At 44.3% G+C, this 19,699-nt stretch overlaps 1 protein-coding gene across 4 annotated transcripts in view; it reads right to left on the reverse strand.

Annotated features, from left to right (window-relative positions):
* Window positions 1-19,699, reverse strand: part of LOC122569842 — a 300,923-nt gene that overhangs the window by 230,294 nt on the left and 50,930 nt on the right. For all 4 annotated transcript variants that reach the window (XM_043731473.1, XM_043731472.1, XM_043731471.1 and 1 more), the window contains exon 3: window positions 4,065-4,262. In XM_043731473.1, coding sequence (XP_043587408.1) covers window positions 4,065-4,262 — 198 coding nt within the window. The remainder of the gene's footprint in view (window positions 1-4,064; window positions 4,263-19,699) is intronic.

Consider the following 19,699-nt stretch of genomic DNA (forward strand, 5'->3'; position numbering starts at 1 on the left):
TATCGACATGTCATCGAGGTTAACGCGAGACAGTTATCGCGTTAAAACTGCCAAGCTGTTTAACAAGACATTCTGCTCGAGAGAATGGAACTGGAATCGTATTTCATCGCTAACTCGAGACGCGATTTCACATGCAACGGGAACGTCGCCGAAGAAACAATACCGAAGGTGAACAGAAAGAGAATCGAGAACGAGTGGATGATTGAAACGGACCGACCCACCACTGACCCCCGTCGTTTCTTTCGCGATCGTAGTCTCCCAAGTATGCTCGATAAGCGTCTCGACTGTAACTTGATGTTGCGATACGAACGGAAATAAATGTCGCGGGGTTCTCTCGGCCCCGTACACCTGTGCGACCGTTCGCCAGTCCGCGTTTATCTGCAGGGCTCGACCCACCCACGCGAATTCCTGCCCTTCGAATATCGAGTCAAGCACTATGCACGTTTCTAGCACTCTCTCTCTCTCTCTCTCTCTCTCTCTCTCTCTCTCTCTCTCTGTGCTGCTGCTGCTGCTGCAGCGTAGTCACAACCTCGCTGGTGATTCCTCGGTGAAACGTTCTTCCAGCAGAAACAACCGTTACGATAGCTCCAAAACTGGACGTGGGACTTCGAAGTGAAGCATGTGAATTGTTTTTTGTTTCAAATGAATTGCAGAAATATTAAGTTATGGAAATATTTCGAGGTCGTCGTATAAATTCTCGAATTTTACTACCTGAATACGTGATTAGGGTTCAACTTCTTAAAAAAAAAAGACTACCTCTCTAAGCTTATTTATTGCAAACAGACGATATAAATAATGGCAAACTCCAACGTAAATGTTAAAACATATTTGTAACATCCATACCTTTCTGTTCATTTTGGTTAACGAAGTTGGACGACACGATTTCAGGAAGTATCTCTACTACTACATCCTCCATCCAACCGTCGATTAAGTTTATCCAAAGTATCGAAAGAAGTGCGACGAGCAGCAACTAACCAGCTATAAATCAATTTTTCTCCGTTCCAATTTCCCAAAACGAAAATCACTGGGCCAGTTAAGAGCCTGAAAAGCCGCGAAATGATATTTACGAGCGTGTTCTCCGGTTGAACGTGAAGGGCGAGTCCGGAGCCGTTCTTAGTCCGTCGGGCGTCCCTTTTCCGTATACGGTTCGAAATGGTCGTTACTTGGCAAGAAATTATTGCTATTACGGACGAAGCACACGCGCGTAACCTTGTTATCGGCTTGGTTGATACGGCGATTACGGATGCGTCGCGTGGTGGCGAAGCACCATGTGCCTACGTACACCAGCTCGTACACGGAAAATCACTAGTCACACTCGCGTAAGAGAGAAAAAGAGAAAGAAGCAGCGTCTAGGCTAGTTTAATTGGATACAAGCTCGGGTGTAACGAGCTCTATCGAATTACTTGTCCGGTAGGTAATTCACTCGGCGCAACATTCGACAACCTTTCGCTCCGCGAAGCCGGTCGTCGTTTAACGACGGATAATTCCTGTTTCGTCCCGTATACATCGTGCAGGATGTTTATTGATCGAAACGACGCTGGCAAATTGCGCTGATGTACCGCCTCTCGGACGCTTTCGTCGCTCGCGAGCTACCTATTCCAGTTTTTCCAAGGGACTGCTCCATGTTGCATCGAACTTTCTACCAGGATAATTCTTCTAGGGTGAGTAATTACATCGTACGACAGTGGGAGGGATTTATTAAGTTTCTGCGGGTAGTTGTTAAGGTAAGTCAAGTTAGCGAACAGTCATACTCGTTCTAGCAAATTCATTCTTTACGGTCTGATTCAACTACAGATTCTGTTACATTCAAGATTTCAATATAATTGGTTTTTATAGGTTAAATTCGAACGTTTATGGTCGTCCCGTTAATTAGCAAAATTCTACGATTCTTCAACCCTGATTGTTCCTCGATCGAAGAGCTTTAAAAGGCAATCTACTAATCGCAACGAAGACAACGACGCGACCGAAATGGCTAGCTAGAAGACAAGTCCCGAATCGTGACGGAAGAGTCGACTGGTCTGCGGACAAATTTCCAGATCGACAGTACCGGATGTGATTGCGCGCGGACAAAGGCCACAGCTCGCCTATATTAGGTAGAACGCGTCGGTTAGCTTCTCTGCCTACCTACTTTCAGAAATTCTACGCTAACGAGCGAGCAGAGCTCAGTTCGCGTCGCTCCGCTTTCCACCGTGGACATCGCTGCCCCATATCTGCCAAATTGTCGTGAGCCAGCGCGTCGTTTTCTTTATTGGTCTTCTCCTTAGAATTTATCGAGCGCCGCTCGCCGTGCCTTCCATTGTGTAGAAATTTCCCTCGTACCCGCTTCACGTCGTAATAAGAGTTAGTTTTCGGAAATTCCTCGTTGAGGCTTCAGGGTAGAACGATGGACCCGTAATCTTATCAGGTTCTTACTATTGGGTCGAGTATTCTCTTCGATAATTGACAGTTCGTTTCAAACACAGTCAACCTATTTTTACTTGCGACAAGCTTGGTCTGCGAACAGAGTCGACGTTACTTTCTTCTATCCTCTCTAAATTTATTTGAAGATTAATTCCCCAACCATTCCGAACACGAACACTGTCTCGTTCGACTCTTAATAAACTATAACTTTGGAACGTCAAAGTACATTTTTCGATAAAACACAACAGCTTTGATTTTGATGACACCGCTAGACTGTGCAAAAATGTCGAATCTCCGATTACAAACTCGTATATCACTAACATTCTATATCGTCATACCTCTAACCACAACTCAACTCCACCATCAGAAATTCATTTCTCCGATCAAACACAATTCAGGTCGGCCGAATCAATCAGTCAGTTCTCAGCGCCAATTACCGACCTTCCAAACGTTATTCATCAAACCCATCTTCCCCTCGAATCATCTCGAATCCAGAGCGTTCCTCCGCCGAGTAGAAGCGGTTTGGTGTCACGAGATTAGGTTATTTCGCCACGTGCTCGACCGTTACCCCAAGCCGAGAACTGTCCCTATTTCACTGCGAATTTTAATTAACGTTTACGAACCGTACAGCGGGAGATTTCGAGATCGGAGGTTAGGTGGAGGCTTTTGCGAACGCCCTCTCGAGACACTTTGTGCGACTGGCGTGGCTTTCCGCGTAAATAAATTAACCTCGGTGAAGGCACGTGCTTCGACGCGCTGACAACCCTCGTCGCTCGAGATTCGAGACAGGCCGGTTACCCGCAACTACAAGTGTTATTAGCGACGATCGACCGGCAAGGGTTGCCTTTCTTCTCGACGACCACTCCTCGCTCGACAATTCTTGCCGGTTTAATTGAATTTCTAAGCGTTAACGCTGAACTGTCTCTTGGAATGTCTCGCGTACCTGGTACTGAGTACCTTTGCGAGGGCGTTACTCGGTTAATCTGCCGTTATATCGCATTCACGCCAGCCGCGTTATGTCATTGGAGACAAACTTCGGAAGGTTAAGTAACTACCTATGTACCAGGTCAAGGGAAAAATCGCGATTTTTCTGAAAAGTTTAATTTTAAGTTTAATTTTGCTAGATTCTAAGTCATTTTCGATCCTATCGTTTTCAGTTTAATTTCTGGCCTCGATTTTTTGTTGAAATTATAAATATTGAAAGCGTAAAATGTTAAGCATCTTTTTCTTTGTTCAAACGGTACCGAGATTACGATAAGAAAAAATTCGTAGATCGTAACAGAGGCAAAGGACACCGATCGGAAACTCTGCTATCTTCGCGTGTTCTCCAGCTATCAAAGAAACAACCGCCGAACAAAAAGATGAATTTCTCGATGCGCGCTTTCATCGCCGATTAAATCGGTCACCGGTTATATAAATAGAAGGCCGTGTCATCCGGACGATAAGTCGGATTTCGCAATTGGTCGCGAAGTGGATCCGGTCGCGACCATACTTGGACATAGCCATCTATGAGACTGATTACTTTAATCGCTTCGAGGAACAATCCGTCCGTTGAGCCGCATTCCCGCCGCTCTTTCACCTTTCCTGCCTCGCGGACGATCCAGTTTCACGGACGAACCTCGTACATTCGCGAGTGACTACGTGAAAAGAGGAAATAAACTCACCGTTTCGGAGGCGACAGACTTCACTTCCGCCAGAAGGGACGCAGCTGGTGACAGATAAGTCCTGAGGAAGTTCTCCAAGTTGCCGTGATAAGCGCACACCAGGATGTCCCGGGCCTGTCTTATCAGCAGATTGATAACGCCATCGCCGTAAATCGGTCCGAGCAAGTTCCGGACCAGCGATGCGACATCTCCGCGACCCTGCAACAAAGCGGTCCTTTCACGAGCCTGTTTTCCGGAGAAACGTTACATATTACCGTGAAGTGACGTGGCTTGTTCGTATCTGGACAGGAATGAATTTCAAGGGTTGGCACGTGATAGAATGGCGACAGGTGGTGGAACGTGATGTAATGCGATGTGACGAACGAGTCATTCGGAATTCAAATCGATCCTTCGTGTACTTTATTAATTTTAGTGTCACAGCTACACGCGTGATCAGAATTTAAGTTTAGAAATTTGGCACGGAGAACAAGTTCGGTAGCGAATAACTGTTCCTTGTTCGCGGGATTCTTTCGGATGGAGGCCTAATCCAGGAACACGAAATTAATTTTAGAAAACAATTGATAATTGAATATACAATCCCCATTATCGCTAATGAACGGTATAATGGCTGGTAAAGGTCGAGATAGTTGCATTGTTAATATTCAGCACTTATCACGGACGCAGCAGCACAATGCGCGCGTTCTTATCTCCTTATTGTAGCCCCGTGATAAATGGACGAATACCAGATCATTATTATTATACCTGGTAGTAAGCTGGGGCAAACCAGATTAATTCCAACAGATAGTCGATAATTAACTACATTGTTGCCACTACATGTACGTCGATATACAATGAAACAGCGTCCGATTAAATCTCCTATGAAATCGGCCCAGTTATTCCTGCATAATATCATAACGATATCATAATATAATAATAGCGCAAAATAGGGTAAGGATATTACTACTGGCCATTACCTTACTATATTCGTAATGTAGAGATTTCACGTAATATATGGCGGCGTACATTCCTGAGTTACATAACACCTTCGGATTTCCGCGTTCCCAGAAGCTTTTAACGCGCTGAGCCATGGTTCCGGAAACGGGAAGCGGTCGAAGAAGCCGAGGGGACAAGCGAGCTAACGGTTCCAAGTTCTCTTCCATATTGTTATGGAATCATGGCCTACGCCAGGAGAATCTGTTATCGACACCGATCTCCCCCAACGGTGAGAACAAACAAGGGGGAATAAATTGAATTTTATGGCAGCACCCGTCCACCACTTCCAATGAACTCTTGGAACTTGCTTTTGGGGAGGTATGCGCGACAATTCCAGGAGCATCGCTGGACTCCGTTTCTTCCGCCTGTCTTTTGTGCTTTCGAAAGATGTACGCAAAGTGAATTGAAAGGAGGGTGCTGATTTATCGAGGAACTTTTCGCTTTAATTCAAGATGGCTATGTACTTTTGCTTATAGTCGCGCAGTTACGTGGTAAAATTTTACAGTCTCAAGAGTTGAATTCTAGCACATTACGAACTAAACATTTTACGTACTAAACGAACCTAATTCTTTCGTGTCAAATATTACACGTTAAATAAATCACTGTCAACCTTTCTTATCTTGTCGTTTATTTTAAGCATAAAATCTTGATCAAATTTCTTGTCTGATATCTTCACGAAACACAGGATATTTCGTCAACAGCCTTTGACAATAAAATACAAATACACGAGATCTCTTCGTTCACCTATAACGTGTCAACGATTCAAACTCCATAAGAAACTAAAAGAAAAAAAGGACCACCTTCGTAAAAACCAACGAAAGAGAACGATTCTCCTTGGTATTTACACAAATCACCAGCAGACGTAAACGCGTTTATCCAAGATCCCTTCCTCCAATCCGCGTGGTCCTTCGCCTTCATCGATGCGAATCGAGGCGATCCAGTTTGTCTTTTTCGAGGAACGCAAAGTTGGTCGGCCTCTCGAGACCGTAAACCAGATACTTTCCAGCAAAATCGGCTGGTTGTTCGCAGAACGACGACGCAGCGGGGATCGGGACTCGGTGCTATCCGCTTACGAATCGCTCGGCCGGCGGGCGTCGGATGGCGAAGCGGACAAGTGGCATGCGTCGCCCCAGCGGCGATGTGGCTGCATTATATCGGCGTGCATCGTTACACCGGACTGCATAAACATCGCAGTTTAGCGGCCACTCGAGAAACCGGGGAACACCGCGATGTAACCATTATACGTGTACTCGATCGCCCACGTGTGTCCGCCCTCATCCGCCTGGTCTCCGTGCTCGATGAGCGAAAATGCTACGAAACTTGCGCGAGGTACGCGTGGAATGCATCCGGTTGAGAGTTTAATGGGATACTTTTTGTTTGTCATTATGTTTCAGCTTGAGATTTTCAGAAGATTTAGTAGAGGTCACAACTTTAAAAGATAGTACATCACAAATTTGCAAATGGATAGAGTTGAACTTACAACTATTAAGACAACGTTACTTATCTTCATTGCTGCTACTCCCTTTCACACGCTCCTGCGCTTATCGTTTCAACCTTGCTTTTGTAAAGAAATAGCGTTACATCAAAGAATTGCAGATAAAGTAGTCGAGTATAAATACGGCATCGGACTTTACAAGCTCGAGTAAAGTAATAGCGACATATTGTCGTCGATTTCACAAACAAAACCATAAACTAGATAGAACAAATACATTCCTTTCTCTGAAAACAGCGATCTAACAAGATCAAACAGTTTAAGAAAAGAATCTAAATCACCCTCGACAATCGCTATTCGCTCGCTTGGATCGCCGCTCGAGTGACAGCCACTTCAATTTGTAATGTCCCGATTACATGGTTCGAACAACTGTTACCGATCTCATAAACGAGTAGTATAAATCAGCTATTGTCTCGTTGGATCGATAATGCCGAGTATCGATAATTTTCGTGGTGGAACGGGAGTCCGACCCTCAGGATACGACGATATTCGAATAATAGGGCTATTTCAGGGTTCGTCAATACCAATATTTGGTCAGTCGAAATTTATGGGAAAAGGGTAAGTCGACGGTGCATAAAAGACTCGTTAGGGGAGGATGGTCTCGTCCCTATGGGGATTCCGGGGAATGGAAAGGGACATGGAAGCCGAGGGTTCGCATAAATTAACCGTGGCTACAGCGCTAGCTGTTTTAATAGACCACCTTATGGAGGCATATTGTTTATTAATGCGTTTGCTCGCACGAACAGTCCGCTCTTGATTCACCGTAATGTATCTACACTTCCCTGTGATAATGTGATTTATGAAATGCTGGGTTAAACACGCTTCGATGTTTAGAAACACGTGGTGGGTTTTGAAGGCAGATGTGTTATTAACAAAGCGATTTAAATACTCTAATGAGAGTTAGGTGGGAAGTTCGTTGAAAATTTACATACGAGTTTCGAAAATTCTATATTTAATGACCTTATTGATAGACTGCGACTATATTTACTAATAACACGATAAGATTGACAAATCTAGCACAAAAGTTCAACAAGGATCGCTATCATAAACAGCTTGAACAAATGAAAATATTTTCCCTAATTTCAACCCAACCTAAATTGTGGATACACAATACTTCCAAACGAGAGCTCTCTACCAAAACAATGCCGAATTAATCAACCTCCAAGCAAACATTCGATAAAGCCCGACAATTTAACCTGGCATAACGAAATCAAAGATACTTCAAACGAATTTCAGTGGCCGTTTCCCTTGCCAACTCGCCCCACCAAACATCAATCGGATCAACCGCTACAAGAGCCTTCGATCGAATTCACTCAAATCCCCGCAGCGAATGCATTCATTAAGCTTCGTTGCAACGAAAAGAAAAAGAGAGAGAGAGAGAGAGGGAGAGTCATCGGAGGGTGAGAAGGTAGAAAAAAGTATAACGCGAAAGAGAAAAATAGAGAGAGAGAGAGAGAGAGTCGAAATTGTCGGCGGTACAAAGCGGAGTGCCGGCATAGAAAGAACGCGAGGAGAATTGGGACGTCAGCATGCCAGCAACCCTGCCTTTTTCATGCGCCCGTCTCGCTGACAGCAAAGCTGGAACGATCGCGGAATTGAAATTGACCGAGAACGCCACGGGGTGGGCCTTGATTAGCCCCTTTGTTTAACCGGTCGCTTTGTTTAATCGCGTCCCGTTATAAGCGCCGTGATTTCCTTTCACGCCCACCAATTTGCATTTCTTACGTACTCGCGAATTTCATGTTGCAGCACGGTCTGAGTTTTTGTGTATGATTGGGATTTTGTGGGAGATGGAGTCTCCCCCACTTGGTAGAAAGTGGAAGGAAAAGGGGTGAACGTTGCGCGAGAGGGTAAACTTGCTCGAAAACTTTAGTCGACTCGGGTCTAACGTTTATAAATACCGTTGCTCCAGGGTATTTGCATATTTGCTTATTTTGAACAAGTTAAGTTACTGACAAAGTTGATTTTATTGTTCAGTCGCTGTTCTCGTACGTATTATAGAATATTGTAAGACGACAAAATTAACGTTTGCTCGTACGATAGGAAGGCTTTAGTTCAATGATATTCATAAGTTTCTCAGCAAATAATTCAAATTGACGGAAGCTAATACCTGTCATCCTCGATCACTATAAGGTTTATCATGAACGTACACGATTCGAATAACACCCACATACTGTTGCTACAAGCCAAAGGTGTTTTCCAAGAGAACAATTAATATCTACGCCTGGATCACGTTTTTCCATCGGCACCAATCGTTATTAATTCGTCGAACTGTCCGAGACAGCGTTCTGCTCGTGTAAACCAGTTTGTATCGAGCGACCACGTCAACCGGTGAACATTTGATTAGTACGTTCGAGCCGAACAGATATTCGAGGTATACAGATTTCGCAATGATCTAATGTAATCCCGGGAGATTTGTCTTCACCGTGACACCGATCGCGGCTCGAAAACTCCGGTCATGGGAATCTATGGTGATCATAATGGAAACAATGAAACGTAACCGAGAGGAAGAAGAAGGAAAGAGAAAAAGAGAGAAGGAGGCAGGCTGCAAGGCAGAGAGCATAGAATACTTTTCTCGCGCGGGAATAATACAGATCGTGAAAACATTTGTTACACGATCTCCCTAACCAATCAGCCAGACGTCCAGTCCATTCTCCGCGATGCGTGTCTGCGGCATAGAATATAATTTAATACATTTATATAACTGACGGGTTATCACTCTCGCTGGCGTGTCTGACACTTCTTACGTGGCCGGTATTCGCGAGGGCTTGTGGCGAATTCGCACCAGTCTCTGCCTGCGATTCTCTCGCGGTCGATTCCCCTTGAGTCTGCGTGAAAATTCCTATTCTACTTCTTCGTAAGTACTTCGTTTCGTTCGCCTCACTGACTCGTCCTTTCAATACTTCTACAGGATTTCATGGTCGATTTGCAAAGATCCTTTGGCTGTCTCAACAGCAGGGAAATCAACATTTTGAAACTAGAAAAGCTGCTTCTTCGTTGCAGTTTTATGGAGAACGCTTTCCTACGTCTATGTACATCTCTCTATTTGCTTCTACCTAATTTACCAACATTTTACAGTCGATAAAGTTATATTATTATTAAAACTAAGTTTCCAATCTCCGTTTGAAATCTACACCTCGTCGTGCGAACGAGGATCAAATCAAATTATCGTAAGTACAAACTTCACGACCGTGCTTCAAACGCTATCATACTTTCCCATGAATAACAACAGTGTACCGCTAGGCCGAGACCCTGAACCGGACGATAGACACCGGGTAACGACAATCGAACCGAACAGATAACCATCGTGATAGAGAAGAAAACGCAAATCGATCGGTCGTTCTCGAAGATCGTGTTTGAGCAAAGTTCGTTAAAGGTATCGACGTTGCAAGCGTTGTGAGAAGTGGCAGGGACACTTTTGCAGCTCGATCCACTTACTTTCGCCGATATTTTCTCGTTCTCGTCTCGTTAAGAACTCTCCTAAGCGGCCAGCCGACCGTTTCACGATCGACCGACGCGACGGTGACGCGGCGTCGCTTCGTAATTATCGAAAAATCGAAACACACGGAGAGAAAGAGTGGAGAGGCCGGTGTCGTTAATTAAATCGCCGCGGCGACCGAGAAAAGCCATCGGAAGCGGAGCCGCGAGCCAGCTTCCAATGGTTGCACAATACACCAGAAGCGCTCGCGATATCCATCAATGCTGCGTTGTTTAGGATCAGGATAATGCAACGGACCACCGAGTCCGCGAGCCGAAGGAGAGAGTTTCTCGAGCGAGACGGAACGAACACAGAAGGAAAGGGGAAGAGGGACACGCGGGATGGAAACGCGCATTAATCAATCTCCGCACGTGGAAACCCGCGCTGGCCTGATGAAGTGCCTCTCGCTCGCTAGTCCGATAAGCTTCGTGAATTGTCGTTTTCTAACGCTGTGGCACGCACGTGAGATTCGTTAGACACGCGTTTCTTTTTCTTTCCGCTTTCGGCAGTAGGGAGGTAGGTGTCGTTATTTGAACGTTTGATGTAATCGTGATTCAGAACCGCACGCTACAAACTTAAAGCTTCGACAAAATTACAAAGACGTAATTAATCGAAACATTAGAAAATAACAACTCTGAAAAAAATCATAAATTTTACCCTTAGCGATAGACGCAAGGTATCAGAAGGACAGAGAACAGAGTTTAGAAGTGTTAAAAATTTATCGCAAAAATTGGTGCTAATCGAATAAAGTTCATCGACCTTTCCCGGATAGGACAACAACAGAGGTCGCAACAACTTTATATGTCAGTGTGATATTTGTATCTAAAATTGATCCCTTATCTCGGTTCCACGGCGAATACGGTCTTCCGTCGACGGAACAATGGCAGCCGCTTTCGAGAAAGCAACAGGCCGACGCGCGGCGTGTTCGATCCCCGACGAGCGGACCGGAGCGCAATCGCAATAGCGACGACGACGACGACGACTCAATCCAACCAGCCCGGTGCATTCCAAGGATTTGTTTCTACTCAGATTACAACGGCAGATATCGACGACAACCGACCGATATTTCATGTTAGAAACGGCCACCAATGCCCGTCGTTAACTCACCGGTTTCCACGCTGCGGGGGTTGAGCGCAGAGGAAGTTACCTTCTTTCTGTTTCTAAAATTTTTATTATCTTTTATACGAGGGTGAAAAAAGATTATTGGAAGGAAAAACTACTAGGGAGATAAATAATCTATCTCCTCTTTGCTGGGGAAATGTCTGTTGGAAAGGGAGAATGAAACTTTCTATGAAAACTCGTATAATTTTATTAGAGTGGTGGATAACATAGCGTATGGGAAATATGTGACTTTCACTTCAAATTGTCACGTATTATTTACAGTAATATTCTTTAAAATTTTTTTGTCAACGTTATTTTATAGCTTTCCTGTCGATTCATTTTCTACTGAAAAATCGATATGTCCCAACATTTGCATAACTTTCTCCAAATGCTACATTTACGTTTATACGAATAACTTCCACGAATATTTTCACCTATTAAATACGAAAAAGTAGTTTACTACGATTTCGATAACAGAATTCGAGAACGAAATTAATTAAAAAATTCGTTGGTCGATTACGAATTTGTAACGTCTGTGTTAACAATCTTGCAAATATTCCATACAGATTGTGCCAAAGCAAAATTTATTCTTCTTTCGTGTCATCGACGATGATTGACAGCGAGATGGAACATAACAAACGGTATTAACCCATGGAAACGATATTTCGCATGCATCGGTCTAACGTCGGTTCACTACGAGAAATCAAAATTAATGAAAACGACGTGAAACGTGGCAAGCAACCCTGAATCAGAAAAACTGTCGGAATACCGTGCAGCACTTCCTATTGCGACACCCCCGGTCAGCTGCCACGTCAATCTCCACCCTGTACCGATTTGATTGCGGTCGCGCAATTAATTCGCTGTCCCGCAAAAACGCTCGAAGCAACATTGTAGCAGAACGCAAGTCGAAGCCCACGGATCACCGATCCAGCAAAAATTTCTCCAGCCTCTATTACGTGCTCGGCGCACGTGACTCGTGCGATTGCGTTACTCGAGCAACGATGCAATGCAGCCACGCCAAACAGAAAGAGAAAGAGACAATCTCTCTGTGTAGACACGCTCGCGATATCACTGACACCTCTCGACAACTACTCGAAAGAGAACGAGTCAGAGGTCGATTCGACGTTGACAAGAGAATTATGCCGGAATAAAGCGTTTTAAAGTCTAATTGAGTTTCTATGCGTGTAAACAAGAAGAAAAAATGGTATAAGTTGTAACGAGGAATATGTAGAGTCACGCGGCAGTTGGAACGCAGATGCTGGATTATCGGTGGTGGATATCAAGAATCCGACTTTCGCGCGCCAACAGAACGGAGGAAAGAATTGGCTGTGCAGGTCGCGGCGACGGGTCACGGCTGCGGCACCCTGTATATAGGACGATGACGTCACCGCGGCTTACCTACCGGAGCAGAGTGTGTAAAATGCATCCGGTGGGTGTGTCGCTCCCATACCCTTTATGACTCCGCGCTGGCGCTACGAGCGACCAGCCCGCTCCTTACAAACGCCGCGCGGCTTTAACCGTCGCAGAGTCGCGCCGCGTCGCGTAAACGACCCGCCGCGAAAGGGAAGGTAATCGTAGCCGGCCACCACCGCGATTCGCCATCCCGTTTGCACCGACGTTCCCAGCAGGAAATATCGTAGTATTTCGAATTTCAAGCTTAGAACTCGGAATGTTTTATGATTTTTTGGCGAGTTCTATTGTATGGCTCTGGACCAAACGTTATACACGAAATTTCCTAAAAAAGTTTTTCCAATATGTTCGACCGTTCGCGGAGAGACGCGATCGCGAGGAAGCGCGCCAACGGGAATCGTAAATTCCCGTTACGATTAGATAATCGACGCCACGAAATGATCGATCCCCTATTTCGTTTAGGATAATAGAAGTGGTTGAACTGATTATAACACTGAAGTAACAGATTACAATATGCACTTTATTCCAACAACTTTATAGACATAGACAATTACGCTCAGTGCGTATATATAGGTTAAATAGATGACTGATCTAAGGGTGGAAAACCAGTGAAGTTCGGTGACGGTGCTGTGGCGGAGGAAAGCTATTGATGGGTGTTCTAGCACATCGGATTCGTTGATGGCAATTTTGGCCAGGAAAGTGAGGGCAATAATCATTGCTTCTAATTGGATAAAAAAAAGGTTGGTGGGCAAGGAAGGGTTCTAGCCGCCCCCGAGAGAAAGTTGCTAGCGGGAGACACCGTAGATGAGAAAAACCAAATTTCTTGTACCTTCCCAGAGTGGACAATAAATACTAAGGAACGCTTGAAGTAAAAAGATACATGTTTGGTCTGAAGGATCTTAACTGTGAAACTGCCAAGATTTATAGTGGGTCCTTGAGATTGCAGAGGGTACGCAATAAGGGCGTGTAGACATCTGGGCGTAGTTTGTGTAGAGAGTCACCGGACGTAACACAATGCGTCACGAAAATTCACTTTACGGAAGTTCAAAGAACTCGTGCAATTTATTTACGAACGAACTTGTGCTATCGTAAGCGAAATTTACAAGATCGTTTCTTATATGACGTAGCAAGAAATTCTGAAATGTAACATCGCCAGAATATGCCAAGGTACGTGCTACAGCCTGTGAAACGTTTTTGTAGCAATCGAACGGATCGAAAAGCTCGCTACACGAGCCACGAAACAAATAAGGGAAAGTCGAATAACGCGGAGCAGGGGAACGAGTAATAATGGAAACGCGACAGATCGTACGAGACAACTATTTACCAGTCGATATCGTTTAACTCTCTCCTCCAAATCTAAAAATCAAGCTGAACGTTGGTCCCAATTGGTTGACAAGCGCGCGTAAACGCGTAGAAAACGCGACTCAACTGAAAAATTCATTCGGTGATTACTGTAATTCGCGTTCCACGTTATCAACGACATTGCCAATTATGCTCTTAATGTCGCTCGCGAGTTCTGCGGAAATATCGTGCGCGCTGTAATAAATCAATCGCCATCTACGTTGCTTGCAAATTGGTACTATGAAGTTACTACGTATAAAGCGCTTTGAAATTACTTCATTTTTATTATCGATCTTGAACAGAGAAGTTTCAGATCTTTCAATTTGTAATTCTCTGTTCGACGAAACTTGAGTTCCGAGTGTCTGCTAAGTAAAGATCATTTCTACTTCCAAACTGAAACTTAAACTCAAACTCAAATTCAAATCCAGACCGAATTCAAATTCATGTTTGAATCTTCAAATTTAGATAATTCGAGCTTTTAATTAACTATCGAACCTCATCAGGAAACGTCAAGTAGAATTCGAAAACGAAATTTTGACACAACCTCTTGTTCGCTCCCGTGGATCCGTGCGATTAAATTCTCATTGCGTGCACGGTTGAAATTAATTGCGGCTGGCACGAGGGCCACCCGCAAAGAAGTCGCGGAAGCGCTTTAACTCCAACAAACGTTCTACACGCGAGCATTTCCTCCCGTCTCTTTTGCTCACTGTAACCTGTAATATTTGCTCCAATTTTCTTGCGTTACATCGTCCCGCAAATCGCACCCGTTTACTGCAAACTTCGAAGCGGCTAACAGTGTTGCGCAACGGAAATCTCCACGTCGAATTGCCACAGTGTCGTTAACTCGAAGGAAAATTACCGTACGTACGATTATGTAAGACGGACGCTTTGGCGCGGTCGAAAATCGTAAGCGAGAAAGGACGCGGCGAGATGGCTTTTAACGATAATGGAGGTTGAGGTGACGGGTTTATAAAGGAGAGAACGATGTCGTTATTTGATTCGTCGATTGCCCGATCCATCGCGGATAATATCTCGAAAATGATGAATCGATTTCTAGGATCGTTGAGGATCTTGTAATAACTTTCAGTCCCGTCACTATTAACGCGGAATATTTGCTCCATATGATTTTAACAAAATTTTCACAGAAATCTTCCAATCGAAAATATTTAATCCGTGTTAGAAGAATTGAATGACATTAATATAACAGTATTTTTAAATACTGTAACTTCTTCTGAATTTCTATAAAAATTCTAAATGTCAAAAGTAAATTCCAAAAATATAACTATAAGGCGGAAGAAAGAGTTAGAAGTATACAGGCTTCGCTAAGAACTTAGAAAATTAAAACATATCACGGTCGCTTATCACGCTAAACAACGCGCGATCCTCTCATCCGCAAAGACGAACATCGTCATTTACTTTCTCACCAAATCAACACACCCACGCTATCGATCCAATTTATCGATCCTCCGCTAGAAGATCGCTGGCAACAACGGCGGTCCCTAGCCGTTACATTCTCTTCAAAAACGTTTCCATGTATCCACGAAGTTATCGGTGGATCGGACGACAGGAACCGCTCGAGGCCGGGAAACACGCACCCCGTAAATCAGCTTGGAGACTCACTCGCATTCGCGCGTTGTGCAACATCCGCGGCGGTAACAAAGTCCCTGGGTGATGAACGAGTACAGCTAGTTCAAGGGAGTCGAATTTCCTCAACCTCCGCGTGATTTTCCATGTTCCAAGCGAGATGTATATAATCTCGTATAGCCTGCTTATCCGTGTTCGTGAAAAAATCAGCCTCGATTCTCTTCTAGCGAGTTTGCGGTAACGTAAAAGCAAATGATCCTTACCCGGTGAAAGAAGAACGTTAGACTATATTTACATTGTAATGTGTTGCAAAATATGTTGAATATATCCGAATTTGTGCACCGTATAGAAGATAGAACACCTGCTGACTAATTGTATCATGTTCTGATGAATGAGACATCCGTAGACGAAACTACATATACATCCGTGTCCATAATATCGTATATTTGATTATCCTGACAAATGCGTCAGAACACGGATCTACCGTAACCGTGACATAAGATAGTAGACTTCTAAGCTGATTTCGTATAATAATTCTATGAGCTCTATAAAACACATAGCGGTCCAACAATTTTAGCGAATGGGATACACCTCGAATCACGAGTCTTTATTTTTATTCAGTAAAATTTCAATAGTTTCGATTAATCACGCTGGTTACGCCGTTCCTTATTTTTCTCCGCTCATCGTGTATATCTGTAACGGAGCTTATATCAGGATTAGGTGTACAAAATCGAAGAAGGAGAAAGAAAGCAACGAGGCAGGCGAAGGATCCGAGGAGATAGACTTTCACCTCGCGCTTGGCACGACGATCACGAGGGATCCGAGCGTGCTGCATAAAAGAAAGGACAGACGCCGCCTGGAGATCACCGAGCCGCCTTGAATCGCGCGGCAAATGAAATCCCCGTTGCTCTCGGACCGCGGAAACTGTCCCTTCCGGCGACTCGTAGGTGGAAACTCGGATCTCGATGCTCGCGTACCGATCGACCACAGAAGCAACCGCTTCTCTCAAGCGCTTCGAGCTTCGTACTCCCTTCGTTTCCTCGTCCCTCCGTTTTAACTCCCTTTCGTTCTCTTTCTCTTTATCCGTTCTTTCGAGCCATTCTCCGCCTTTATTAACCCTGCGAGCTGAACGTGTTCACATCCCGACTACGACGATACCGCAAATATTTGCCCATCGACTTTACGCCATTCCTGCACGGCCGAGAAACAGGTCGCTGCCCTTTATAAACATTTAACGCCATCACCGGGAATTTCTTGCTGGGTTAAGTTATATTGGAACGGACTGAACGGTGTTACGCAGTGGTACGCGTTTATGAGGGGAAATTTACGAGGTCAGAATCGTTGGTAGAGTCGGAGTAAAGGTAGAACATCGATTTTTATGTGAGAATTTATGGAAATTATGAAGATACTTTTGAAACTTTCTCAAATTTCATAAAGTCGTAGGATTTAGATAGAAGATACGTTTTATAAACGTAGAATTTCCATAGCGTGAAATGTTTGGAAAAAAGAAATTGAGGAAAATGGAGCAATTTGTTAGAAATTTCAATTGTTCCCTTAACGATAGCGTAAACGAAACGCAATTTCGCGAACATCCAACCAGCTTCGTCATTTCATCTCCTGTTATCCGATCAGAAATGATAGGAAGAATCCGAATGAGAAGCGGTCGTTTTACGTAACGCTGTGTCGGTTTCGTTATTCGAATCGGCTTGGATTAACCAGCCTCGACCGCAAAACCCTATCAACCGTTGGGCCTCAGCCGTTGAATTAAAGCCAGCGACGTAATATCCGCGGACAGTTATGACAATAGCCCGTGATTCGTGTTAGAGTTAGAGTTAGAATTGAGGAACGTGATCGTGCGATGAGCGCTGAGACATCGCTCGATTACGTACAAGAAATAGTATTAATTACCCCTTAATTGCATCGCGACGATTCCAGGGATTGTAATTTAAAGGAAATCGCGGTATCGTACCGCAACGAGGATTCTACGTTCGTTAAAACGAAGCGGAGAGTAATTACGTTAATTTCAATCGAATCATGGATTACCGATGATTGCTATACCGTTTGGTACAGATGAAGTCACTCGAGTGGCTGTTTGATGAAACGGTGTATGTGGAAAATATTTGAAAGGAATTCCTCTTAATGGTACGATAGTTCTTATTAAATGTAAAAATATTAACTCGATATTTTTAATTTTTAGTTGATAGTTTAATTTATTACTTGAAACAGCGTTGAAATAATCATACAAATTCTACATGTTGCCACTTCCTAATGGCGACAGACAGAATGGAAAAATGTCGAATGCCATAGAAAATTAGATTTTCATAGAAAAAAGAATGTAGCAGTATAAAATGGCAATTTCGCGGTTCACTGAACCGTACTGCCTTCGTAATTGGACCACCAACAGTTGTTTCCAACCTAGTCCAAATCCTTGGTCCGAACAACAGGAAAAATTCGTTCTCTGGACTGTAAAACGCTTGAACAAGGACGCGGCATCTATCACCAGCGAATAATTAATCGAGGCCACCATTCAGGTAACGTTCATCTTTGCTAATAAGAAGACACGCGGGTTTATCGATGCATACGATGCAACTCGTCTGCATTATTAATCAACATCCACGAAGTCGAGGCGATTCGAGACGGAGAGACAAGCGGAATCGTGATAAATCGCGAGGCGGCTCGGAGTTCGAGGTCGTAGACGAGAATAGACAACGCCTTGCTTCGAATTACGGTCAACTAGAAATTTTGAGGTACTCGGAAAGGTCGAGGTTACGATAGACTGTCTTTTTACATTGCTCGAATTGGCACGCCGTTTCACACAGCGATAAGATAAGTAACTTTCCAAAAAAAAAGAAGAAACAATCGTGTGACCATAGTTTTTTCTTCTTCTTATCTCGGCGTATATACGGAAAAACGATACGAAAGTGCCACATTTTCCGTCAAATTGTTATGCGTCACGAGTAATTATTCTCGCGTTTCATATTTCTCTGCGAACCGTATCGTTCGGCTGGAATCCATCTTGATAACACCGCGAGGATAACTGGAATAGTTCAGAACGAAGCGCGAGCTACCGGTGCTCGCGAGCCTCGCGTGGAACTATGCGCTATACCTCTGGCTAATTCTCTCGAGCAAACGCGCCGGGTAATTAAGCTACGCGCTAATTAATCGGGAACGAACGCAACGAAACAGGGATAGGGGAAGAACGATGTCTCGGGGCAGGGACGATCGCATCTTTATGTCTTACTTTAGGCTAAGTGGTCTCGACTGGTATGGTCGTTAGCGAGGCATTTGCATTTTTAAGCGACAGTAAGTGCGCAATAATGTCGGATTCCTGGAATGAAATCCTTGAACGATCTAAAAACTAACGTAGAGACTTTGTTAACTTTAGTGCAGATGAAGAACTGCCATGTAAAACGGTGATTATTGTTCTTTGTCATTTTATCACACGTTCGAAGCTTCAGTGGAGACATGCACATTTATGCAAATTATTTTTATTTTGCCAACGTTCTTAATTGCTTTTACTCGCTTATTCTGACTCTTTTTATATCGCGTTAAAAGTCTCTTTATGATAATACATATACAAGATATAAATTTCATCCGCGATTTTGTACAGAAAAATATGGAAATCGCCCGCTGGAGGGTTAATACAATCTACAATCATTCTCCAACACACTCATCTTCCCTTACCACTCTACATCATCCCCCGAGCTATCCCAAAAACCCACGTGCGCAATAACCCAGCTCCTCCCTCCATTTATCAATCCTAATTCCTACTTTCCACTATCTGCAACCTCGCCCATCGGCCGCAACAGGAAACGAGCCGCTAACGGAACCCTTAATAAATCCAAACGTGTGTGCGGAATCCAATCCGTTCGCTACAACTCTCCACGACTTTGATAGTAACATAGTTCAGCCACGGATTCAATAAGCAAGAAGGAGAAGGCCGATAGATTCGAGTGATAAAGACCGTAAAAGCTTGGTCAGGGGCGCATTGTGCGTGTCGCCGCGGCGGACAGCACAGTAAGCGCGTTCTGTCAGCGGCGTGCGAGCGGGCGCGCACGCGTTTAGCAAGAGGAACGCGCGGTGCCTTTTGCAAACGGCAGCCGGCGGCGCACGCTCGCGTGGGTGGAAACGGGCTCGCTTTGCAACCGTTCCGTAACAGGCTAACTTCATGCAAATCAGAGGGGACACGATGGAAAGGACTTGTACCGCGCTATCGTCCCGTTTCTTCTAACCTCGCTGCCGCTCTCAAAGCTCCAC

The sequence above is a fragment of the Bombus pyrosoma genome, linkage group LG7 (assembly GCF_014825855.1).
Source record: "Bombus pyrosoma isolate SC7728 linkage group LG7, ASM1482585v1, whole genome shotgun sequence".
Lineage (NCBI taxonomy): Eukaryota > Metazoa > Arthropoda > Insecta > Hymenoptera > Apidae > Bombus > Bombus pyrosoma.